The 26,426-nt window shown below is 44.3% G+C and overlaps 1 protein-coding gene across 1 annotated transcript; it reads left to right on the top strand.

Moving 5' to 3' along the window:
* The first annotated feature begins 676 nt into the window (after positions 1-676).
* LOC309885197 (ABC-type organic anion transporter ABCA8-like) lies at positions 677-25,999 on the top strand. The gene is made up of 40 exons (XM_082774893.1): positions 677-812; positions 1,186-1,355; positions 4,144-4,256; positions 4,751-4,961; positions 5,084-5,242; positions 5,624-5,724; positions 6,572-6,798; positions 7,522-7,660; positions 8,180-8,365; positions 8,798-8,918; positions 9,461-9,632; positions 9,959-10,017; positions 10,887-10,997; positions 11,400-11,575; positions 11,891-12,010; positions 12,357-12,495; positions 12,990-13,080; positions 13,681-13,820; positions 14,298-14,417; positions 14,976-15,135; positions 15,420-15,586; positions 15,995-16,122; positions 16,522-16,659; positions 17,158-17,271; positions 17,690-17,860; positions 18,040-18,153; positions 18,326-18,436; positions 19,086-19,154; positions 19,747-19,838; positions 20,730-20,847; positions 21,187-21,304; positions 21,592-21,683; positions 22,415-22,581; positions 22,922-22,997; positions 23,699-23,793; positions 24,323-24,439; positions 24,815-24,955; positions 25,122-25,201; positions 25,294-25,349; positions 25,738-25,999. Exons 2-40 carry the CDS (start codon positions 1,337-1,339, stop codon positions 25,825-25,827), a joined length of 4,818 nt encoding a protein of 1,605 aa, XP_082631019.1. The 5' UTR covers positions 677-812; positions 1,186-1,336; the 3' UTR covers positions 25,828-25,999.
* Positions 26,000-26,426: the final 427 nt, after the last annotated feature.

Here is a 26,426-nt window from a genome sequence, read left to right on the forward strand (position 1 = left end):
CTGCAAGCATGCTAGGGGTCTGCTTTGTGCTGGGTACAAGTGCACTATAGCACAGAGGATGTGCTTATAATTTTTTTTTTTTTTTGGTGAATTTACTGAAAATGAGCTGTGCATCCCTGCTGTGCCTTCCGCTGCTCCTCTCCTAAGTGGGCTCATTCCATGAAATTAAATGAATTGGCAGCCACAGAAGAGCTACAGCCCCTTGTTAAGCAACAACCAGGCTGTTTCTGTGTTTTCACTCAATTTTGCAAAGCAGATGCAGTCTCCTCAAGCTGCTGAAGTTCTAGGATAGTGAAATTACTTTCTCTTAACTATTTGAGTGATTGCACTATTTCCCTTCCGACTCACTTGGATTTCCTGGCTTATTTGGCTTCCTCACCTCCCTATTTGGAATGCAAATCCATTGGAAATCTATTTTTAAAAATAAAAATAAAGATAAATCCCCATCTTGATTCCAGCTGCGTGGCAGCTGCTGGGAAAGCAATTAAAAGGAGTGGAAACTAAAAAAAAAAAAAAAAAAAAAAAAGTAAAAAATAAAAAAATATTAAAAACAAAAGGGAGATTGAAAACACAAAATAAAAGTCCCTTTGGTGCTAGGACAGAAGATTTGCCCTGGCAGAGGAAGAAGTTCTTGCTGACTCAGGCTCTGGGCGCGATGGGGAGCAGGCAGCGAAGCTTTCCCTGCAGAGGAGCTTGGCAGGGTCGAGGTTTCTTTGCCATGCGACTGGGATCTTGAGCTCACCCATCCCAGTCCCCACAGCTCTGCATTTCTCCCTGGCACCTGCAGCAGCACTTGGGAACCCCGGGCAAAGGTAAATGTGTGAGCAGATGCTGAGCTGGTCAGCAGTCTTCCCTCGGAGCTGCTTTGCTGGAAAGTGTCCTTTTGTTGTTAATGTGGCAAAATCAAGTGAACTTTTTTAAAAAATCAAGTAACTTCCTTAAACCTTAAAAACGATGTTAAACCAGCTGGTATTTAGTTTAGGTTCTGACTTTGGTTTTGCTCACCCTAATACTGCCTAATGAGTGCACACGTGGAAAGCCTGGCGGAAACATGCTATTATATCTTCCACGCGATGCACGCGTCCTGTTAACACAACGTAGTGCGAAATGCAAGGTTCGTAGCTCCCAGCCCAGGCCAGCTGCCTGCAGGCATCGCTCACCGGGGTCATCACCTCCTCCCCGCAGCGCTGGGAGCGCCGACACCGCCGGGACCGGACTCTGACGTCAGGCTGGAGAGGGGCATGGCCACTGGCTGCCTCTCAGCATTGAACCCTCTCCAGGACTGCAACGAGACGACGAGCCCAGACATCTCGGAGCTGCTGGAGATGCACTTCTAATGGAAAACACATCACCAGGTAAGGGGTCCCTGTTTCTGTTCTGGAAGTGAAAAACTATACCTGGGGTGTCTTCGTGGAGGGGTTCTCTTTTCCTGGTTATTTTAATACTGTTATGCTAAAAGTATAACAGCTCTACTTTCCAGCTCTGTTCTCTGGCAAACACTGAGTTTTACATCAAAAAGTTAAAGAGGCTTTTCTGGGTGCTCATGGATTTTGATTCTTGCCACGGATGCCCTGAGCACCACAGGTTGAGCACCCGGCGACCCTGCCTCCCTTCCCTCCCCTCCTGCGGTCCTGCGTTGCTACTGAAGGCTTTGAAAGATGGGAACCCTCAAAGTTCACTTCTCTGGGGAAATTAAAGAGTTAAACTTTGATATGGGACAGGCTTAGCACTCTTTTTCTAGAGTGCAAAGTTGGGGAAAAAAATTATTTGAAGAACTGTGTTAGAGCAGAATCTGTGCAAGCCCATCCTGTATTTATCAGGTAGTAAATACAAGGCTGTGCAGGGGCCAGCTGCAAGTTTTTGTTTGCAGACACTCACAAACAGGAGGGCACCGAGAGAGCACGTTCCCCACGTGGGGATTCAGCTTTGGTACATGGAGAATCGGCAGCTCCTCATGGCAGCACAGGGTGCAGCTCACCTTTATCCCTCCCCAGCCAGCATCAAGGGTTTCCTGCCAGTAATGCTGAGGAGCAGCTTGCTTTTAGGAGTCAGTTGTGATATGCTCTGTTCATTTTACATTAGAGGGAAAAAAATCTGAGGAGGTTCCAAGTAGGAAATCCCTGCGATGGTAAGTGAAGGGATGAGGTGCATGTACGGGACGTGCCTTCCCGGGACTACCTCTAGCATAGCAAGACACAGAACCACAGCAGAAGTTTTTGTCATGCCTAGGAAGTGTGTTCCTGGAGAACATGAAGTTTGGGTTCATTTACTGAGCACTCAAAAAGGAAATATTTCCAGAGATACTCAGTTTTACAGGCGATGCTCTTACTGGTTTAAGGCTTCTCAGCACTGCTGTCCCCAAAACATCTCTGGTTTCTTTCTTCTGAATCTGAAGCTTTGAATCTCAGATCTTTCAGAAGCATCTCTCCTGCTTACGTTTTGTGTCTTTGGGTATCTGCTTTAAACTGAAGTTCTTCCTGATGAAGTTCATGCAACATTTGTAGACATCACCATTTGTCTGCTTCTAGCTTCATGTTTCAGCTTCCAAGGGGTATTTGTTTCTTGTTCCAGAAGCAAAAATAAAATTAAAAGCAGTAGAAATTTAATTGGATATTTATTTGTTTTAGTTTCCTATGTGATCCCTTTTTGTAACAGCTTGTTAACATCAGTAGAGAGTCAGCGTAGTTTTTAAAGGACCATTGTATTTTCCTTGTTATCCGAATGCCCCCATGTGGATCTCTGTCTAGTGTCCCAGCCTCAGCTGAGCTGCTGCTTTCGGTTCACGAGTGAAATCCAGGCTTGGCCAAAAGCAAGTAGCACTTCCTCGAAATCACCTCCCAGTTGCCGTTAGCCTGCGATGTGGAAGCGCGAGAGAAAGCCTCGGGCAGGGCAAACAGCAGGAAAATATCTTTGTGCTAATAATCAGAGGGTAAACAGGGATCCATCGCCCCTGGAGTATACAAATGTTTAGTCCTTCCAAAAACAAACAATGAGGGGAATGGAGTAGTGGAATCATTTATTAACTCCAGCTGCCCGATCCATGAATCCAGGAAGCGATGTCTGAGGGGAACGGAGCACAATGCTTTTGAGGTTGCTTTGATTTTGGTTTCATCCCTTCTAAAGGGCTAAAATGCAAAAACGTGTTTTGAGGTTCCCTGCCCAGCTCTCGTTCTGGGAAGGTCATGCAGGCAGTCACCACGAAGCTGCCGCTGTTCCTGCACGGGATGTTGGCTGCTGGGCTGTGTGGTTGAAGCTAGAGCTGGGATAAATATTCCCCAATTCCAGTATTTCCCTGTCCAGTATTTAGGAGGAGATAAAGAAACAGGTTGTATTTTCTTAGCGATACCCTCCTCCAGCTATATTAGACTTATGATTTTATGACATAGCATTTGAGTAGAAATGAATTATTTTTGAGAGGGGAGAGGTGGGGTAAAAAAAAAAAAAAAAAAAAAAAAAAATCAGGCTCTTGCCAGCACACTTAAAGGAGATGGTGTCAGCATCTCATTTGGGCTATTTCTGGCATCTAAGCAGTGTTTCTGATTTGGCCTCCTGTATGTAGCGGGTGTTTCACTGTCTGGTTATGCCATCTAGAGCAAAGGGGCGGTGGCTTACCGATGCATGGCTAAGGCATGGCACAAATTCCCTGCAAGAAATGCATGATCAGAGGCTCAGCTGCATGCACAGCATGTGCCAGAACTGCTGCACTCAGCAGCTGGCCTTCGTGCTGTGGTGGCAGATCCAGAATCTTAAGCATTTGGAGAAATTGCATTAAAAGCAAACAAAATATATATTCTTCCATTAACCACTCAATCCTTTCATGTTATCTTCTCTCTGTTAACTTCATGTAGGTGAAGAATCAAACTACAGCCAGTTAAAAGCCTCTTCCTACAAACCTCTTGAGGAAGACATGGGCTGAATCTGGAAATGAGCATGAGGCAGCTGGGGCTGACCCCCAGCCCTGTGTTCACGTGTGTGATCCCACACCATTTCCTTTGAACTTCTCCTTGGTGTCTGAACTGTAACATGTGGAAAAGCTCTGGACCTTTGGCATGCTATTGGATTTCTCTAAAGAGGAGCTTACCCAAGTAAATATATTAACTTTCAATGACCTAAATGCTTTTTTGTTTGTTTGTTTCATCCTAGGTGGGAAAATGCAGAGAATATTCAAGAAAGCCTCAAAAATAAGCCAGCAAACCTGGGCTCTTTTATGGAAAAACATTCTGCTGGTGCGGAGGAAGAAAACAGAAACTTTCCAGGCAAGTGTCTGTCCTTCCAAAGGGAAGTTAGGATTTCCACTACCAACTGTTTTTGCACTGCATTGTTTTTGTTCTAGGTGATACATGAGAAGCCTCAGCTGGTTATGTGGCTCTCTGGAAAACATCCACTGTTGCGGTTCTTCCCGTGACACTACAATATTGTAGCATAATAAGGGTTGAGACAAAGCCAGCTTGTTGCTGTGTGTTGTTGATCCCATCTCCGCGCTGACCAGAAGAACACAATGTCCAACTCGTGATGTCCACCTATTGGCTCCCATACTAAAAAAACATGGTTTTTCACTCAGAGCTGTCCTCATACTTTAAAATTACTCCACCTGTAAAATAGCTCATTTTCAGGAAGAAAGCATTCGTGGCTGGATGAGCCGGACCATGCAGGCAGATCGGTCCTTGAAGCAGCTCCAACCTCTTCCCACAGCACCCAATTTCCAAACCACTGTGCTGCCACTCACCTTTATTTCTCTCCCATCTCCTAGGAATGGATTACATGTGCGGTTTTTCTCTTAATAATACAAATATCGTCAAGTATGATAGACCACTCTGTGCGGCAAGAAATCCCTTATAAATTCCTTGGGCGATTAGACGATCCTGCCTTTAATGCAACAGGAGTGACGCTGATGTATACACCTGTAACAAACACCACCAGGCAGATAATGAGCAAAGTGGCTTCAGACTCCGTGATGACAGGTAACTAGCTAAAAGGGCTTGGACATCCCAAATCCCAATTCACAAGAGCACACGATGTGGCTGCTGCTTCGTGTGGGTGCATTGCTAATCAGAGTTTCTGCTGTGGTGGTGTTTGTTCTCAGGTGCATTAGTAGAAGAGGTGGAAAACGAGGAAATCCTGGACACAAGAGAAAATTTCGGTGATGACATTATCGGTGTGGTTTTTAAGGATGACTTCTCCTACCATCTCAGATTTCAGAGTTACAGTGTGGTGTCTCCGAACGAAGCCTTTGAACACATTGGTAAGAAAAATAAATGAAACCAGAGAACTTGATTTTACACTAGAAAATGTATAGATGGATCTCTGTGCTGCCATGCCACTCAGAAGGGCTCAAGGCTGTATATGCTAAATGCTTCTAGAAAGATTTTATTTAGACTTTGAGGTTTTGTTCACTTAGGAGGAAACCAGGGAGCCACAGCCTTTGACTCCCCATGTCACATTATTCTGGGAGAAAAATGGCTGCTCCGGGCTCAGTAGTACTAAATCTTGATTTCTTGACTCATTTTCAACACACATGTATACATATCTGTGTGTGTGTACATATATGTATGTATATAAATATGTACCCATATATATATGAAAATATGTAGATAAAATGCTTCATTTTCTTTCTTTCCCACAGATACCTGCAGCAATTATTCATTAAACTTCTGCAAGGTCCCTTCATACTGGTATGTGGGCTTCCTATCATTGCAGTCCAGCATTGATGCAGCAGTCATAGAAGTAAGTGTGATCATGATAGAAAATATTCTTTCTAGAGCTATCCAGAAACTTTACTAGGAAAAAAAAAAAAAAAGTCCCATGGCTGTTAACTTCTTAAATATCTAGTGTCATTCAAAAGTGAAAAGAATGATGGATCATTGTGGCAAGTTGCATATTTCTTCTGGGTGCAAGAGATTTCCTGAGTTATGTTGAAAATTAACCTACTCATGGAATAACTGGGCTGATGCTGATTTAGAGGGTGACAGTCCATTTGTGGAGTTAAAAAGCATGGAACTTTTTTTGTTGCCAAACTCTTTTTTTCTTCTTCTTCTTTTTTCTTTTCTTTCTTCTTTTTTTTTTTTTTATTATTATTATTTTCAGGACTACAGGAAAATTCAAAGTAAAACAAATGGAAACAATATTGCTGGAATTTTTATCTTTCAGGTTTTATTTTTATCAGATTGACCCATTTCGAAAAGAAGTGTGAAATGTTCAGTATGGACCAAACTGTATTTTTCAGTGATAAATTCTTCCGTCATGAAAAATTAATCAACTCCAAATACAGTATTTACAGAGCAGTAAAGCTCCTGCCCTTTAGCTATACTATAATTGCTTCACTACTTCTGTTATATTTCTGTTCCATCTGTTTGGTAGGCAATGCTTGCTCTTATAGCTCAAAGGCAACATTAGTGTTTATTACATCGCAGTACAAAAAGATATTAAATTTTGAGGCTAATTTGCCCCTATTAAACTTAACATTGCTCTTGAAAAACTGGTAAGTTTAATGCCTACGAAAGGCTATTTTTTCCAAATTTGGCTGTTTAGAAAATAAAGAAAATAAAATTAATGGCTCACTTCTGTCCTTCAGATGAAAACCAACCGTTCTGTCTGGGAAGAGATGAAATCAATTAGCGGCGTGCGTCTGCAATCCCACTCCATCAAGCCTGTCTACAAGTTGGATTATATTTGGTTCATCATTTACGCCGTGCTGTGTTTCTCCCCATATATGTACTTTCTCTCAGTGAAAGTTATCAGGGAGAAAAAGAAGCTGAAGGTGTTGATGAAAGCCATGGGTTTGCAAGACCTTGCCTTCTGGTAAGCCTGATGGGAGCAGGCAGGGGAAAGGACAAGTGGGCAGGGGGCTTCTGTACGTCGTTGAAGCCTTTGCTTCAAACCTTCGCTGCTTTTATTGTCAGCTGGAGGAGCTCAGATTCCAAGGACGTTGCTCTGATGCAGGATTTGGTTGTTCGTTGTTTTGAGCTCTCAAAAAATAAATAAATAAATAAATAAAAAGAGGCAGTGAAAGAGCACTCTTCGTGTAGCAAAGCTCTTGGTGCCCAGGTGTTGCACGCCTCCAGGAACAGGCTGATACATGCAGAGAGCAGCAACAACAACAAAAGTGAAGAAATGGGAAATTTTGGAGATGATGAAGCTTGCGGGGGTGTAGGGTCTACCAAAACAGGAAGGCTCTACTTCCGAAGCCTTCTGAGCATGGGTATTTCCAGTTGTTTGGAAAGCACCGGGATGAGTAACATTGGCTGCAGAGCTCAGCAGCAATTTGCTGGTGTTGCTGCATCTGCAGAGGTTTGGGTGGCTGCGAGGCACCTCCTCACTCCCCTCCTTGGTGGTGCAGGGACCACAAAGCATCTCCTCCTGCAAGGAAGGCTCCTTGGCTCCTTTCTGGTGGGGCAGCTGCAGGTGGAGCCATGGTTGGGAATTACTTTGGGTCCGAATTAAGAAGGGCGCACCTTGAACTGGCTGTGTCTTGGCAGGTGCTGACACCTACAGAAGCAACAGTAGCTGTGCCTTCCTTTGCAGGTTGTCCTGGAGCCTCCTGTACACCATTTATATTTCAATCATGGCCAGTCTGATGACTGCGATCACGATTAACGGAGTCACCCTCGATCGCAACTTTTTGGAAATGTACTTCTTTTATTTCTTTTATGGCATAGCATCTGTAAGTCTGCCTTCTTTTTCTCTCTCTCTTTTTTATTTTTTTTAATGATGTACAAATTTTTTTCCATTTCCTAATTAAAGCATCTAAAACAGAGTACAGAGTACTCCCTGGCTGGGAGAAAGAAACAAAAACCTCTCCATTACTGCACTTTCTTGCTACAGTTTGTAGGCTAATATACCACTCCTATTCTTTGATTTGGGGAGATCTAGACTTAAAATCAGAGCAAGGAGTGGTGGTAACATGAGTGGGCATGAGAAAGCTGGTGCTGTGTGGGGCTGAGGCTGCATCATGGGGAGGAAGAGCTGGGTCTGGTCTGCCCATCCCTATAGACCTGCCCTGAATATCCAAGCTGACTGCTAAATGAAATAATCCTTGTGAGAAGCTGTGTGCATCTCTAAGTGACAACTGGAACCCAGCTGGGTCTCTTAATGTTGCTTGTTGGATTTTTATATGTTTCTTTTTTTTCCTTAATCACAAGCAGAAATGCATCCTGCTAACACCTGTTTTTCCCTGCTGCAGATTCACTTCTGTTTCATGCTCAGCTCCTTGCTAAAGCAGCCTAATATTGCCAGTTTCGTGGGATTTGTCCTTCACGTCATCTTTGGATTACTGGGCTTTATGACAATATTTGAAAAAGTGCCCCCATCTTTGGAGTGGATTTTTAGCCTCTTCAGTCCTTTCACCTTTATAGCTGGCATCTCAAAGGTATGCTCAAAATAAAGCCATCAGGGGAGCTCAGCTCACAGCAAACTTGCTGCAGGCTTCTGCCAGCTGGAGGAGTACCTGCCATGTGTAATTTGCATTGCCATAGAGACACAATTGCCCCTCCACCCTAAATATTTAGTACAACCAAAATTCGTCTTTAAAAAGTGCATGCTAGTTCCTAACAAACATAGTTAGAACCTGAACTGCACAAGGAACTTTGCCAGCTCTGTGTGTATATGTACATTATATATATATATATATATATATATATAAAAAGTTTCCAGCTCTGGAAAATGATTGCAGCAGTGATCCCAGGTGGGCATGAGTTTCTTGTGGAGAACATGCCATGATTACACAGCTGTAGCTTGCATGCAGTGTCTCTGTCTAAAGAGTGATGCATCTGATTTGTGCTTTTTATTTTTTCCCTCCTAGGTTATAAAATTAGAAAAATATGAACCAGAATTGTACCCTCTCCTTAACCCATGCATCATACTGGCCCTAGACAGTGTTTTGTATTTGCTGCTGGCCATCTATTTTGATAAGGTTTTGCCTGGTAAGTAGAAACATAAGGAAAAAAAGTTAAATTCTTCTATTTTTCTTCTATAACCCCCAGCCCCCTCATGGGGAAGAGGTGCAGGATGGCATTGCAGCAGCAAAGGCTGTGCCTCATTGCGTGAAGGGCAGCAAATTGGATTTACTACATTGCTTGTGAAGAAACTTTGGGAAGAATCCTGTTTCCCAGCAGCTGGCTGCAAGTAGCTACCCAGTTTGGCCTCAAAAGCAGGCTCCAAAAGGAACCTGAAATCCTTTGGCAAGGCACTGAGACCATCTAGGTCTACTCCAGCAGCCCTAACCACTAGGTTTAGAAGGATGTTCTAATTTTTGTATGCATTTTGGGCTGAGGTGACTATTGAGGTCTTTGCTCTGACTGTTGCCTGCCTGCATTGTAGACAGGGATGAGTGAGCAGAAACTGCAGAAATCACCCCTCCCTCCACACTGCCCAAGGGCTCTGTTCTGCAGCTGTAGATGGACAAAGCTGAGCTGCCACACAGCAGTTTGAGCCTTCTATTTCACCTTGTTTGCTTCTGATTTAGGCAAGTACGGGGTGCCATACCCTCCTGCCTTCTTCCTGAGGCCGTCGTACTGGCTTCAGCATGGGAGCCAGGGTGCGGGGCTGCGAGCTGGCAGCGTGGGCAGCCACCAGCCTGTCCCCAGCTGTGACACCGAGCCGATGCCACCAGGCTTCGAGGGGAAGGATGCCATCAGGTAACAGCTCTGCAGGCATGAAAAACATCTGCTGCCTTCTGGGTTTGGCTGGAGGGCATGGCCGGGTTGCCTGGTGAAGGGTGTACTGAGCTGGTTGAGCAGGACAGATAAGGGGAATGGCTCGTAGCTTCCCAAACAAATCATACCAGGTCATCCCTTCAGATGGAATTACCCTACCCCCTGATGGTGACGAGAAGGACCAGCCCGGGGAGGAGGTTGAGAAATGTTTTTTTTTTTCGCCTAGTTTTCAAAGCTTATTTTGAGGCAGAGGGAGCGTGCCAAAATTGTGGGATTCAGTAGTAACAGCTTGCTTAACTTTCCTTTAGACTAAACAATATAAAAAAAGTATACAAGAAGAAGGACAAGAAAACTGAAGCTTTAAGAGGTAAGAGAGGTTTTGCAATTGCTTTAATTTCATTTTTCACTAGATATGAACCCAAGCTGTTTTGAAACACACTGGATGTACTTATTGCATTTTAACAATGCTGGAGGCATAATTATGCAGTGGTTATTTCTGCCAGGGTAAATTACTGGCAAATTTCTATAAGGTTATCATCTTTGCCTTTTCACTCCAGGAAAATTATTATTTATTACTTCTGTAATAAAAGAAGCCTCCTTAAAATCTGTGTTTTTTTCAGCCAGGAGCCGCTGTGAAAAATCGCCTCTCAGCTCTCCCTCATAATGTGTAAATTGATTTGGGAAAAAAAAAACTGGCTTTGGGTCCCTGGCTGGAGCTACATCTGCTGTCATGGGCTGAGCCCTGCTCTCTAAGCATTTGCTCATTTGCCAGCCACAGGTGTGCAGATGGTTGGCATCATCATAGCACAGCCCCGAGAAGTTTGTTAAATGCCTTTGTTTAACAAGAACACTATGTGACAGTGAAAATATCAGTGTGGTCTCAAAGGTTTACATAGGGTGAAAAAAAATTTCAAAATGAGCCTTTTTTTTAAGGAATGTGGATAGCAAACTCTGTATCTCCTGCTTTAAAATAATTCCTGAACACTCATATCTTGGGAAGGCTATGGGCTCTTCTTTTTGTGGGGGCTCTCTTTTGAGTCATGCCAAAAGAAAAGGCTATGAACCTTGTAGAAAATAAAATCAATGTTTTGTGTTTAAATATTAACACGCAACACACATTTTCAGATCTGTGTCAAAAGATAAAATGTTCCTCCGGCAGATTTGGCAACAAGCTACATGCACAAGTCTGCTGGCCTCACAAACTTCCATCCTAATATTGCCATATTTCTCTTCTAGGTTTGTCCTTCAGCATTTATGAAGGCCAAATCACTGCATTACTTGGGCACAGCGGATCTGGAAAAACGGCTCTCTTAAACCTGCTCAGTGGATTTTCCAAGCCTTCAGCAGGTAGGACCTGAATGCAGAAGAGGAGAAGCTGACTGGTTTGCAAGCTTAAGGGGGTAAAGAAGCAAAAAGCCAAGTTTTATCTCGGTTGCTCAGTCTGGCTCATTGTCAGTGCTCCTTCAGCATCAGCTTCAGCACTAGCACATCCCTCGTGTGTGCAAGCATATGCAGATGGTTATGGCTCCATCTGGATGGCCTGATGTTTTCCATGAGCTGCTAATCAATAGGAAATATAATTTAGTTCTTAAGGGAGAGACTTGAAGTATTTTGGAACAGCATTACTTTTTGAGAGAAACACCCTCAATGCTGGAATTAATAGCAAAGGTGTGAACACGGTGTGCTTTCCCCTTACAATTGGGGAGGATTGTGCAGTATGAAATCTGTTTTATTTATTCCTGTGTGCAGGTTCTGCAACGATATACAACTACAAGGTATCTGAAGTGCAGGATATGGAAGGAATTCAGGCAATGGTTGGGATTTGCCCGCAATTTAATTTGCATTTTGAAACCTTAACGGTGAAGGAAAACTTGAGACTTTTTGCTCACATCAAAGGGATTCAGTGGAAGGAAACAGAGCAAGAGGTTGGTATGTGCTTCTTGGTCGCTGACCTCTGTCCTACAGCATTTGGACAGTTTGGTGAGATATATTCTAGATTATCACCAGTATCTTGTTCTGCAGAAATTAGAGCATCACTGATTTAGGGGAGTATTTTTTAAAATTTCTTATCCTTATGTGATGAGAGTCAGAATTCAGGTTTGCAGAACTTACCTCACAGCAAATCCACTTAAAGCAGGGAAGTTTTAAATCCTGAAGTCATACCCTTCTGTATTGTGTGTAGCCATGCATGAATCAAAATATGACCAATGTTGCATGTTTTATTTTAATTCGTTCTCAAGGTACAGAAAGTCTTGGTGCAGTTGGACCTCACTGGCCTTCAGGACATCCACGCTGATGCTCTGAGTGGGAGACAAAAAAGAAAACTGTCTCTTGCAATTGCAATTTTAGGGAATCCCCAGGTAAGCACCGGTCATACTTGCACACACAAAATGGGTATTGTTTTAGCACATAGCTTTGCATTTTGGTTCGGACGACAGACGTGTACTTTGCCCTTGGCACTCAGAGAGCCTGCTGACCTAGTGACTCACTTGGCTGCCAGAAGGATCAAGGAATCCAGGTCAGTGAGAACCTTGTAAATGAAAAAGGTATTAACAATGAAATAGAAAAAAAGAGCAATAAGAATGGCTGCCATTGAGGATGCATTTTATCCTTTGAGTGATACCACAAAAAGCACGAAACAAGGATAAGTGGCAATGGAAATGGCAATTTGGACACATGGCAGCCTGATCTCACTCCTCTTTGCAGGTGTTGCTTTTGGACGAGCCGACGGCCGGGTTGGACCCGTGCTCCCGGCACCACGTGTGGAGCCTCCTGAAGGAGCGGCAGGCCGGCCATGTCATCCTCTTCACCACCCAGTCCATGGATGAGGCCGACACACACGCTGGTGAGCCCAGGCATCCACCCTGAGAGCAGCTGCAGTGTAGGACTAGGGGGTCCCCACCAGCCCCCGTGGGGTCTGGGCTTGCTGGGTGCATCATGTCTGAGAGCGAGGTGTGCTTCAGCGACCCATCCTGTGCCCAGCTCCATTAAATCAGGGCTTACCACGAGCTGCACGCAGAGCAATTGGGGATGTTGTTCCAATTAATATCTTTCCTATGTCTTTATTTGTCTTGGGCTGCCTGGGGAATTTTCTATAAGCCAGTAAGAATAAGTAAGTAAAAGACTAATCTTGGTGCTTAGGTGAAAGGCAGCACTTTTGGTGTTTTGTTTTTATTAAAAAAAAAAAAGAAAAAAAAAAAAACTTCCAGTCCTGGCCTGACTTTACTCCTGTTGACTTCATTATAAAAATATCCGTTGAGTTCAGAAGGAGCAGAATAAGGTCAATCTACTGCACTGCTGTAAATTCCCCCTAAATCTTTCGTATTCATACCTCCTTAGATCGGAAGGCTTTCCTCTCAAATGGGAGATTAGAGTGTGTTGGCTCATCTCTGTACTTGAAGAGAAAATGGGGAATTGGCTATCACTTAAGGTAAATCCTTTTCTTTTTGGTCATCACTGTTTTTATGAAAAGCTTCTAGGCAACGTGTGTATTTTATCATAGAGGCTGTGTCTCCAAGGAGTTTCTATATAGAGTATTAGAAATCTTGACAATTCATGTTAGGAGATTTTTGAGGCTGCCAAAAATATCTTGCTTTGGATAGCAAGCTGCTTTTCTTTGGACCCAATCCTGAAAGCTCGGAGCATGTAGCTAACATGACTTTGCAACCTCCCTTGCAGCCAAAAGGGGACCAGAGTAAGAAGAATTGCAGTTTCCACATACTCTGTGGTGCCAGAGTGACGTACAGCAGCATTAATGTAAAGTTGCTTTTCTCCGGATTTTAATTTCTGTGTTCTTGGTTTAGCAGTGCTGGCCAGGATTAATATTCTTAACCTCAGCTATTTCTTGCTTGCATGGTAAAACCAGGGGCACTGCAGACGTCTATTAATAAATTCCCACTGAAACACTGCCTAGTTTTGGAGGTTTGCCTATGGCTTGAAGAATGACTGCTGGCTTTGTCTTTTATAGGGATGAAGAAAGCATTGTTTTTCTTATTTAATATTATAGCAATTGCTTTTTTAATACAAACAGGATGCGCATAAATGATGTGTGTGACCCTGAGGTTGCATCCTCCCTGGTCAGGCAGTACATCCCTGATGCCGTGTTCAAAGGACGGAGTGGGGATGAGCTGTGTTACTTGCTACCTCTGGAAAACGCTGACAGCTTCCCAGGTAACAACAGCCTGCCATTGCATGAGGGTTGTAATGGGAAATGAAGTGGTGGGAGAAGCAGAATGCAAAATTGCTGTGAAGGTCATAATTATGTTCCCTTGCCTGTGCTGCGTAGGATTAGGGAGCCCAGAGCTGCATGAGCATCAGCCTTGAAGAAAGCCTCTGATGAACATGCTAATATTAACTCTGCAGGTGAACAAAAGAAAATGCACCAATTAATCCACAGACTAAAAACTACTGAGTCTTCTCTGGTTTCAGGATGAGGTTTCGCCCACCAGGAAGGCTGGTGGTAATCGAGAACTCTGAATTTTGTACTACCTACCTCTAAAGAGTATGGTTGTTTTGCAATGGCTTTTACATTATGGAGCTTAGTGATATGAATACTAGAAAGTATTAATCATGCTAATTATGCCAGTCTGAGCTTCTGCTAAAGAAGCCTTGGCTGTTGGGCTGAGCCTGGCTCTCTCTGTCACGCAGATCTGTTCAGCCACCTCGACAGCGGTTTCTTGCAGGGGGTTGTGAATTACGAGGTCAGCAGGATGACCCTGGCAGATGCTTTCCTGAAGCTGGAGGGCAAGGAAGCCGTTGATCACGAAGGTAAAATATTGATTCCGCTTTGCAAGTTTGGCATGATTAAGGTTCTGCATTGGGTGTTCAGTTTAAAAAATATATATGTAAGTTTCTGTTGAATGTGACTTGTCATAGCTTTTGTCAGGTCAAGAATTGCAGTTGTATAAAAATTCAGATTTTCTTTAGTGACAATTATCTTCCCAGAGAAGTCTAGGTGATTCAGTCTTGACTTACAACGAGCTTTTAAACACAAGAATTGAAGAGTGATGTTGTAAAGGATTTGAAGGGTATACTGCCCAGACCAGGAGGTGGGAAGAGAGAAAAAAGTCAGAAGGCAATTTCCAAGGCCAGTGAAGACATTGCATGTGTAGACACATGAGTCTAGGTCCAACCGCTTTCAATTCACTTATATAAATCAGTTCTGGGTAAATTATGGCCCTTTTTCTCTGCCATTGTTTCTTTTCTGACTAAGACAAAAGCATTCCTCTATTCAGAACAGAGGACCCTTGATGGTTGTTTGCACTTACAAACGTGTCCTTTGAAAGCTCTTTTTGGATAACGTTGTTTCTCGTGTTGAACATGCAGCAGACGGAGACCTGGAGGAGAGGGACCAGAGCCTCGAGGTGTATCCTGAAGTGATGAGCCCCGCCACAAGTGGCATGGCGCTCTGGAGGCAACAAGTCTGCGCTGTGATGAGAATTCGCTTCCTGAAACTAAAGCATGAAGGAAAGCTTCTGAGGGCCTTGTAAGTACAGGGCCCAGCCTGCACCCCTCATGCTGGCCTGGGCCTTCCCAAAGGGTTTGATTCTCCCCTGGGGTGACTGAGGGAAAAGTATTTGGAAGCTAAGAGTTAGAAGGCAATTGCTTGAATGTTGCAGTAATAAGGACAGTTAGAACTTCTGGTAGCGCTGTGAATTGCTTAAGTTTTCCCCAGTTTTAAATTTCTCCCTGTCCTTTGCCACATGAGTCACTCCGTTGGTTAAAGGTGGAGTTCCCCTGGACCCACTCATGGTCTGTTTTTCCCTCTAGATTGCTGATGTTTGGAGTATTTATCCTTCCGATGCTTATGCTTGTCATTGGATTTCATTTATGGGACAGCTCCAGAATGTCAGAGCTGACTGCCAGATTCTATTTTCATCCCACTGGAGACAAAATTCAAAGCAAGGCGACAAATCTTCTCATCTTCAATGATACAGGTGAAGAAGGACATGTGATGTTGGTTCACTTTCTGGACCACTCTGAGTCCCCTTAGAGCTGATAGACCAGCCTTGTTTTCCTCTTTCTGTACGTTCCTTTATGCATCTGTGGCTTTGGGAGGTGTTTTCTTGTGAGCAAAAACAAATCCAGTTTTAGTGGTGATATCTGAGTAGCTGATATTTAAAAAAATAATGAACTAAGTATTAAAAAAAAATCATATAACTGCAGAAACATTCACTGTCTTTAAAAAGTTTAGTTCATACAGGAAAAAAATATAGAAAATATAAGTTGGCCCAGATTCTAAATGAGTTTTTTAACATACATCTGCTTTGCAAGTGGGAGCTTGTTTATAAGAGACTGTATTAAAAATCTAATTATTCTAATTTCTGTTCTTGACTTGATTTTAGGATCAGAAATTGAGGATTTCATTGCTGCTTTGAAGTTTCAAAGCATAATGCCAGAAATAGCTATTGAGAAAAACATCACAAGCCTGCAACTACATAATGGAGCTATAAAAATATCCCTGGAAGGCAAGGTGAATGATACTTTTTCTTCTTTCATCCCGTACGTCAACAGGAGCGTCTCAAATATGTCTAAGTGGGGTACAGGGAAATACACAGAACAACAAAGGGGAGAATATTTATTTGACACATTAAATACTGTCAGTAATCTTGTTAATGGGAATTCAGGATTATAGTGATCTTTAGAGAAAAGTATTAATGCAAGTCATCCTACTTTTCTCCAGAAATTTTTGCTTTTTTAAGTCATTTTGCTTGCAGTACCTATTAGCACACAGCCAGGTCTCTGAGTTCCCACTCTTTAATAAAACTGACTGCATTTGCCATCACTTTTCTCTAAAATCTTCACTATTATCCGTGCCTCCTCACACCTCTTACAGACATGAAGGTGACATCCTTTCCTCCTGTGCTTTCAGAGCTACCGATACACGCTCATGTGCGGTGCAGAGCCCATCAACTGCTTCCCTGTGCTCGTGAACATCCTCAGCAACTCCTTCCTCAGGCTCTTCAACTCCACTGCACGCATCCGCACCTGGAGCAACTCCTTATCCTTTGTGAGCATCCTGTGTCTTTTGCTGAAAATGACTCCAGATAGCCAAGTTGGAGTGATGAGGGCTGGGCGGGTGGAAGCCAGTCCAGCTGGCCAGTCATTAGGGTCATTCTCAGCAGTCAATACCAGGCCTATTTAATGAGAATTTCTTCTGCAGTGTTTTTTTTCTAATAGGGCTTAAATACCATACGAAATTCCAGCTTGTGCTATGTGGCAATAAGGGAGGAATACAGCAGCAATATTTGCAGGTTCCCCCTTGCTTCTGCATCCATTTGACAAGTGTCAGTATCAAAAAGATGGTGCCTATTCTCCATGATTTACAGTAATCCCAATATTTCTTGCAAATTTTAAGATGCTAAATGCTTTTGTTTATTGTTTCATGTTCTTAAGCACAAATGAATTACCGTAACTACCCTTGCAAACATGCTTTGAGCATTGAGCTAGCTAGGCTTTCCCCAGACAGCTGTTGATCATTGATGATTTCGGAATTTCTTTCTCGTAGAGAAACAGCCCAGAAATGAAGCGTGATGTTTTTTTCATCTCTCTCAGCCACATGCTGATTTTGGCTTCTGGTTTGCCTCCTCACTTCGCAGTGAGCAGCATGGAGGATTACAAGGTAAAAAGCATGTCCTGAAAACGGTCTTGCGTAAAGGGAAGGGAATGCAAATGCAACGGCTCTGGACAGCAGCTCGTGTGCTGACTTCTAGGGAGGGTACTGGAAGAAATGCAGCTACTCAAACACAGCGTTGTACCAAAATATGTTAGCCTGCATCTCCGGGAGCCAGCGTGTGCTCAGAACAACTTGGGTGTTAATTAACAAAGATTTTGGAGGCGGAAGATTTTTATTTTTTTTCTTATTAAGAGCGATGTGTTTTTTTAACAGCAGTTGAGCTAAGAATTGAAAGTGCCTGGAAGGGAGAGGGAGACTCCGCTGGGGCAGGGATGAATGAGGGCGATGGAGGAGGAGGAGGAGGAGCAGGAACAGTGTCTGGGGCCCTGCCAAGCTCCCTTCCTTCTCTCCTTTGCCATCACAGGTAAAGGCTCGCGCCCAGCTGCGGCTCGCAGGGCTCTTCCCCTCAGCGTACTGGTGTGGGCAGGCACTGGTGGATGTCCCATTCTTCTGGGCCCTGCTCTGCATCCTGTTTGGCATCATACTGCTCTTCAGCCACTCCTGCCCCTTGCATTCCAGCACCATCCTGCCCATGGTGAGCTCTCGCTGGGTGGGCACCCACAAATCCCCCTCCCTCCTCTCACTGCGAGCATGCCCAGGTGGAACCTGGGCACCCAGAGGCATTCAGTATTTTAACCAAAATGGGCTGCTGTAAGCAGGACTTGGTGCATCCGCATCCATCTCCTTGCTGGTGACATCAGCCTCTCTCTCTAGATCGTTTGCACCACCGGTTATGGATTTTCTCTCATCCTCCTCGTCTATTTAATCGCCTTTAAGTTTCGCAAGGGTCGGAGCAATCGCTACCTTTGGTCTTTCATCTTCATTCTGGTAAGAAAAGTGAATCTGCACTCTGAAATGTTTGATTTCCACACCTTGCCTCTTGAGGTTTCACTTCAAACATACTGATATTCAGCGGAATAACCCCAGAATAATCAGTGGCAAATAGCCCAGTTTTTAGAAATACTTGAATACTGGAAATACTTTTTTGACTTTATTCCAGGTGAACTTCATTCTCTTCATGATCAGTTATTCGGATGAAGTTTTCTGCATCACCTTCTCCACTTTGATTCCTTTGTTTCCATTGCTGGGCTCGCTGAGCTACTCATTAAGGGTACATATCCTACTAGACTCAATAATGGTCCTTGTGGTGCTAACCAGAACAGTGTGCTGGGATCCTCACTTCCACATTGCTTTCCAAATTTCCTCTCCCAAAGCAACAACTGCCAAAAAGATTGAGAAAATTTTGAGAAAAAAAAAATCTCAAAAAAAGATTTGAGAAAAGATTGAGAAAAAAGAGTGAGAAAAGGCAATGGGAGAAGAAAAGGTCCAGGCTGGGGAAGGAGGGAAGGGATTTGTTGATCCTTCACTTGAATGGTTTTTGTTTGTTTGTTTAGATGCAAAAAGCTGTGCCAATGGCTGCCTTTTGGCAGCCAGGCTAGAATGGGAGGGGCAGGCAGTAGAATGGGAGACCTGGAGGGATGGAGATTGCTGGGAAGAGAGACAAAATGATGGAAAAGGTCAGTCTAAATTAGCCGGTTTGAGACACCTCTGAATTAGCTGTAGCAATGGAAGTCACAGCTTTTTGAGGAAGTATGAAACCAGAAAAATAAATAGAAATTAAAGCTCCTTTCTCCCAACTGGCAGAAAAGCCATGCACCCCTACATCCCACACCTGCTCCAGTCCTGCACTGTGGCACACTGTGCTAAGGAGTTTTTGTAATTGACTGATTTAATTCTTTTTTTTTTTCTTTTCCTTGTAGCACACCCTGATGTTTCACAGTATGAATATTCCTGATCCATTGAATAACATCTTCATAGCTGTCTTTGCAGTAAGGAGCAATTTGATGATAACTATTTTGGAACAGTTGCCTGTTCTAATGTGATGGACTTGCACTGGGCTCTCATAAATCTTCCCAAAGTAAAGCATGTGTTTTGTGCAGAAAGTTTCATCTTAAATGTCGGTGGGGGAGGCACAGCCAAGTAATCATGGGCTTGTCTTGTGACCCCAAGACGCCAAATCATATGTGGAAAATGGTAGGGGGATGAAGCGGAGGTGATATAGAAGGCAGAGCTTAGACTTCAACCAACTTGTGAGAATCTGTTATGAACTGACCAGTCTGATGCTGCTTCTTCAAAAGTAAGATGTGAGATCTGATCTTGTAGGATGCCTTAGAGAGTCTGCTAGGGTGCTGGTTAACTGAGCTAAAACTGCAGCGTGAAGTCAAGGCTTCTCAAACGATCTGCATATGAGATGGAAATGTACATAATGTTTTAATTTAACTTCTTTGCCTTTTGGACCTGCATGATTATCTTTCCAATAGGTGAAGTAAATTATGGGTCCATGCATCTCTTTATAAGTAAAATTAATTGAGTGTGTTGCTATCTTTCTCCATGCAAACCTAATTTGTTACTGTTTTTCAGCCTTACATCCATTGCCTGATTTTTGTGTTTCTCTTGCGCTGTTTGGAGATGAAATACGGAGACACAGTTACAGGACAGGATCCCATCTTCAGGTGTGTCCTGGGTGCCTTGGAGCAGTGGGCATCCCTGATGGCCCCCCCAGTCACCCATGATGGCAGTGGGAGAGCACAAGTGAGCTCAAAAGTATTTTGCAAAGTTTGAGCAAAGCCCACCCTTTTAGTTCTAACCAGTTTACCCAGAAAGGAGGAGATTGAGAAAGGAGGGAGGAATTGTTTTATTCCTTTGGGTCATTGCAGTTTCAGATTTAATTTGCTGGAGTTTCCCTGAGTGTGTCTGCGGGCACAGTCCCACCCAGCGTGTTGCAACAGAACATCAGTTAAACTGCAATGTCCTAGTGAGAATAGTAAATGTGACCTGAGCTTTTTAAATTATGCTCTGTTGCTGAAATTTCAGGACATTTCGCTATAGCTGGCAAAATTAATAGTTACAAGTTGAAGTCCAGCATTTTGCCTCCTTTCCAAATGCACCAAGTATTGCTCTCTGCAGGACAGAGTTTTCCTGAAGCTCCACCAGGCTGGGGTCATCTGCTAACCTCTCTGCTCCTCTGCCACCAGCAGTGTGTGACCAACGTAAAACGTATTTGTAGAAGTATTCAGATGTCAAACATTAACAGGCAGGACTGAACTATCAGTCAGATGCCGAAACATCTCCCTGGTGTACGTTATATGACCAGGTCATTGGCACTTGTTGAACAGGGAACTAGTCAATAGTAGTAATGTAAAACAAGCTGAAGTTGGCCTTTATTTTCTCATACATATCAGAGTGATCTCCCCCCCACACACCATGAATGAATATTTGAACTGCCATCTGTGGGATGGACTCAAAGATGTGCTGGGCACTGCACCAATGCTGCCCAGGGAACAATCCTGTAAAGCCACCCGCTAACCCCGAGTGTTTTTGGACCTCCCCATCCTCTCCTGCAGGATCCGGCGGCAGCGAGCCGTGGTGCAGCAGAACAAGGACCCTCCAGGGCAGGAGGCCCCTGAAGTGCAGGAGGAGAGGGAGAGGGTGAGGAGTGCCATGGGCTCCCTGCAATCCCAGGTGAGCTGAGCACCGCCCTCGCTGTCCTCCTGCTCCCCAGCTTCGTGCCTGCCTGCTCTGAGCTCACACACCTCCACGGACAGACTGTCCACGTCCTGGAGCACTCCTCATCATCCAGACCATTGACGCTTGGTGGCAGAGAGAAATCAGTGCAGGAATTACTGGCACAAAGCTTTTATTCACATTCTGCTTTTGCTTTTTTATTTTATTTTTTGTTGCCTTGTTTCTCGGATGTATAATTTAGAGATTTTAAAGAGCCATGCTTGATGGCAAGAGCAGCTGAGCTGTCTCACGGGACAGGAGGAGGAGAGCTTTTATTCCCGCTCCATCTCTTTGCAGGAGGCGGTTATCGTTGTCAACAGTCTGCGCAAGGAGTATGAAGACAAGAAGGCCTGTTCCATGTTTAAGAAAAAGAAGAAAGTTGCTGTCAGAAATCTCTCTTTCAGTGTTAAAAAAGGTTCTAATACATTGCTGCCCTGCTCTCTTTCCCCACTCCCAAAGTCCATCTGGTGTGAAGGTCGTATTTGGAGACCTTATATTTATTAGACCTTCCTTGTGTGCAACCAGACCCAGTGCAAGCAGCATCTTCTCTACTTGGGCTCCTGTACTCTGGGCTTCATTTTGCTGGGATGCGTCAATGAATATCCCTTCCTCCTACTTAGCTTGTAGGCATTGCTTGGCACACAGGAGAAAAGGTCTTATGAATATTTATCATCATTAACTGTTCTTGCATATTTGTTCCAGGAGAAGTACTAGGTCTGTTAGGACCCAATGGATCTGGAAAGAGCACTGTTATGCACATGATTTCTGGAGACACAGCACTGACTGCTGGGGAGGTAGGTGGTTCCTCTGGAGCGACTGGGGTAACCCTGATGCCTTCATTAATGAAGGATGTCATAAGAAAAGCTGGTAACACAGCCCTTAAATCAGGGGATTTATGTGCACACAACCCTGGATACAGACAGAAGAAAGAAGAAAGTGTCGATACACATAAAGCATATTCTAGTTTTCATCAGGGTTAGAGACTAATGGATTGGAGCTACACAAAATCTTCAGTCTGGATTTGAAACCCTACTTGATATTTCTCAAGCACTGTAAGAAATGTTCACATCTTTAAAAGAAATAACACTCTATAAAAAGCCTTGCAAAACCAGGAAATTGAAAACGAATGTGAACAGGGTTGGGTCAGTAACCATCCATCACTTAATTATGTGCACGATGATTAACGACATGTGCTGGGGGGGGGGGGAGGAATACCATTGCTATTACAGATTTGGGACCGAATGTCTGAAATAGAAAAGTATTATTAGGAGATGAGAGTCTCACGCTGGTACTCTCACCCGCGGTGTGATGGCAGCAAACACCATTTGGTTTTGCACAAACACGGATCCAGATGAGGAGAAGCTGCAGCAGCTGGAGATGATCTTGAGTGATGCTGGGCTTCCTCCTCCATCAGGACCACATTGCGTCCCCGTAGCGCAGGAGAAAACATTACCCCCTTTCCAAAGGGCTCGTTATTCACCCCAAAACAACCCCCCATGACTGCAGAGGTGTGTGTCTTGTGCAGGTGCTGCTGCAGGGCTGCGAGGCCTCTTCCCCCCCGGGGCAGGGAGGGCTGGGGCACTGCCCGCAGGAGGACGCGCTCTGGCCGGAGCTCTCCGTGCGCCAGCATCTGGAGGCCCACGCTGCAGTGAGAGGGATGAGGAAAGAGGATGCAGCTGTTCTCATCAGCCGGTACACAGCCAGATGATTCCAGTTCGCCGTCCTTCCTCTCTCCGGAGATTTAAGACAGGAAAAGGGTTTTCTGCTGACAAATTTGGCTAGGGCGAACAAGAGGCGGTGCCTTCAGGGCCTCTTTGCCTTGGGGAGATGGGCTCTCTTCTGCTGTTACCTGCTGCTTTGTACTGTTCTCAATCCCTTGTCTGTGAAGACTTTCACCCTAGTTTATCTAGAAAATCTTCAGAAAACATTTCAACTTGCTTCTCCTTTGGTCCAGTTGCATTAGTAACTGACTTATCCCATTAGCTGCACTCACAGCCTTGAATTTCAGTATTTTTCCTTCCCACCCTCACAGTTTGGCAAAGGACCTGGATCTCCAGAAGCATCTAAACACCCCAGCTAGGAGGTTGCCTGTTGGAGAAGCCAGAAAGGTATGTGCTAGACTGGGCTTTGGCTCTGGAGCAAGGCTCAAAGCTTGCCTTGTCTTCCTTGAGCGTGGTGCACAGAAAGCCTCCGTCATGGCTGGGTTCCTGGCACGGGTGTCAGGGAGAGCAGAATGCACTCCTTGGTGTTGTAAAAGCTTTTCGTCTTGGATTGAAGGCTAAAATTCAGTGTTGATTTAAAATTTCTGTAAACTCAATGTGCTGGTGGAAGGTCCTTAGGCTTTTTGAAGGCAGTCACTTCCCTCTAAGCCAGAAGCGCAAACAGCGAGCAGCTTCCTGGCATGCTTTGGTTTTGTCAGTAGCTTTTGAATCCAGCCTGGCAGGATCTTACACTTCCCCCCCCTTCCAACGTTGTGTGTTTAATAAATACTAGCACAAATTGGATTTACAAGGTAATCTCCTCCTCACGCCCTGTGGTGTGCATCTGCCTGCAAACGGGATGGAAAACCACTCTCAGATCATCGGCACGCTTGTAGGCCTGGACAAAGCTGTTTTGAGGAGATGTTAAAATGTTAACCAAGAACACCTGAGGAGGATTTACTTCATAGTTCCTCCTGCTTTTTGCAATCAAAAGCTTCAGCTTCTAGGAGATTTCCAGGGATTAAGACATCCCAGGCAGCTCCCCAGTTTCAGTGCATTTGTACCGACAGACTGAGCACCAGCCTGACCTCATGTCTTTCCCATTCCAGCTGTGTTTTGCACTGAGCATCCTGGGGAACCCGACCGTAATGCTGTGGGACGAGCCGTCTGTGGGCATGGATGTGAAAGGGCAGCGCTGTCTGTGGTGAGCAGCAGGACTGGGATGGGAACGTAGCAGCTCGGGTCTGACCCTCATGGTTCTGGGATGGCTAGGCAGGCACAGGGCTCTGCCTCAGTGGCAGAGGACAGGCATTTGTTCCCTTTTTCCTCCTGATGCACAGGGGGTTGGGTACCACTCACTGGGCTCCTTACTCAGCAGGCAGCAAGCCTTTTGCCAACCATCAGATTTAATCTTAATGGTAGTGCACCAAGAAAACCTGAGTAGACTCCAGCTGAAACAATGCATTCGGTAGAAAAGACAAAAACTCCTGTTTCTTCAGAGCATGAGAAAAAATTATAGGTAGTTCTTACTCTCCATCATACAGCCTTAGTGCTAGCTGTCATTCTTCAACAACAGATTTACCTGAATCTGCAAAATCTGGAGGGATGCATGACAAAGTGCCATGTAGCACTGGCAGCCACGTGTCATCTTCAAGCAGGATAACTGAAACCTTTTAAATAATTCTGTTCTTTCTGGCTGTGCTGAGAGGTAAACGTCATCCCTCTGTCCCCAGGAAAGCGATGCAGACCGCCGTGAGAAGCAAGACACGGGCAGCCATCCTCAGCACGCGCTCCCTGGAGGAGGCAGCGCTGTGCGACCGGGTGGCCGTGTTGGTGGCAGGGCAGCTTCGGTGGGTATCCGTTTAGCCTCATTTTAGTCTGTAATCTGTTTTGTATTATTTTTATTTTTCTGTAATTTGATAGAAAATGTTAGTTTGGTTTGTCCCTGGTATGTAATGAACATACTTTTGTAAAGAGACAGAGTGCTTGGGCAGCGCAAACAAATATAAGTATATATAATATATAAATAATACATATAATAAATATAAAAATATAATAGATATAAATAAATATAATAATAAATGTAATATAAATACATATATATTATATATATATACACACATATTTAGCTGATGAATTAGAGGAAGTACATATCCTGCTTATATACAGTGGATGCTTTATTTGCCGCTTAAGCTGGTTTAAGCACCGTTTTCCCTCCTCTGCAGGTACATCAGTTCCCTTGAGGAGCTGAGAAGGAGGTTTGGCACAAGTTACCACCTGGAAGTCAAACTGAAGGACGCGGGGCAAAGCGATGCTATCCACGCTGAAATTCTGCGCCTCTTCCCCCACGCAGCTCGGCAAGAAAGGTCGCTACCTGGCAGGCTGCACACCAGCCTGGACACATGCTGGGATTTTCTGTTGCTCCTACTGACCCTGCCTAGTCATTTACCCAAGAGCACACAACCCTACAAGCACCCCTAAACCTTGGTGCTGAGTTACACTGTGATGGGTTCATTTTTTTTTATTTTTCAGGATTTATTCTTTGCTCAGCTACAAGATACCAATGGAAGATGCACTACCTCTGTCCCAGTCTTTCTCCAAGCTAGAAGCGGGTATAAGGAAACAAACAATTTAGTATGAAGATTATTTTCAAAATGCTCATACGGATTTGGTTTTTAAAGATTCCTTCTCCATCCCTCTGCAGCTAAACAGAATTTCAGGCTTGAGGAGTACAGCTTGTCTTTGCACAATTTGCAACAGGTATGTTGACTGAGAAAGAAAATGTCAGGAATGCTCCAGAGAGATGGTGCTAAATGGCTGGAAAGCTATTAAAAAAAAAAAAAAAAAAAAAAAAAAAACAGGTTTGTTGATTTCTAAAAAAAGTTCCAGAAATAACAACCTGGTACTGATCTTTCAGAGGAAAATAATAAATAAAATAAAAAATCAGCCCTTAACAGTTTTGATTCAAATCTTTCTATACGAGAAAGCTGAACTTAAAGGAAACATATTTCATGTAAGATATGAGAAATGATACAATATAGGAAAGATCAGAAACTGCATGTATAAAGAACAAAACCAGGCCACAAGGAACATTGGTACCAGCAGTCCTTAGCCATAACTGGGCTGTTTCCACTGTGGTGCCTTGCAGGTATTCCTGGACCTCACCAGCGACCTGGAGGAGCCCGACCTGGAGGCAGCACCTGAGGGGGCTGTGGAGAAGAGGCTGCTCCAGCCCTGAGCCCTTGCAGCCACAAAGGAAAGCTGTCAGCATGCTCAGCCAGTGCTACGGGGGTGTTGGGTCAGATACAGCCCTGGGACTGGTTACCTGCCTCGCATCACGTAGAGCTTAGCAGGTGCTCTGCAAAGAAAATAAAAATGTATATATTTTAATAAATAAAGCCTTTATCCTTTGACAATTGATGCCTGCAGTCCATCCACACACTCAGACTGACTCTCCTGATGTGCTGAGGGATAACCTTGCCAGGATGTTTCTGGTCAGCCTGGACATATACCCCCAGGGGCTGTGCAGGGGCTCATCTTTGGAGGAATTCATCTGCAAACTTGGAGAGGGCTCTTAAACCTCCATTCTTAAACCCGGATTCACCCACAGCACAAGGACACCAAAGATTTGGCTCACTCAAGCCCAAGCAGCATCCTCCTGGTTGGTGTTGTGAGGCGGAGAAGGGTGGTGCTTTCTATGAAGGTGCATGGGGCTGGGTTTTGACCCAAAAAGTGCGTTCCAGCCACCTCAACCCATCTCTGGTCCACACCACTGGGGACATGGAGAGAGGAAAGAGGAAAGGATGTCAGGGCCTGGCTGTTTCTGCATGCTTCTGG

Source organism: Aythya marila, assembly GCF_965140915.1.
Source record: "Aythya marila genome assembly, chromosome: 18".
Classification (NCBI taxonomy): Eukaryota; Metazoa; Chordata; class Aves; order Anseriformes; family Anatidae; genus Aythya; species Aythya marila.

Coding starts and splice junctions, on each gene's coding strand:
- LOC309885197 (XM_082774893.1), top strand. Junction 4,962..5,083: donor TTCAGACTCCGTGATGACAG/GTAACTAGCTAA, acceptor GTTTGTTCTCAG/GTGCATTAGTAGAAGAGGTG. Junction 19,839..20,729: donor GGACAGGATCCCATCTTCAG/GTGTGTCCTGGG, acceptor CCTCTCCTGCAG/GATCCGGCGGCAGCGAGCCG.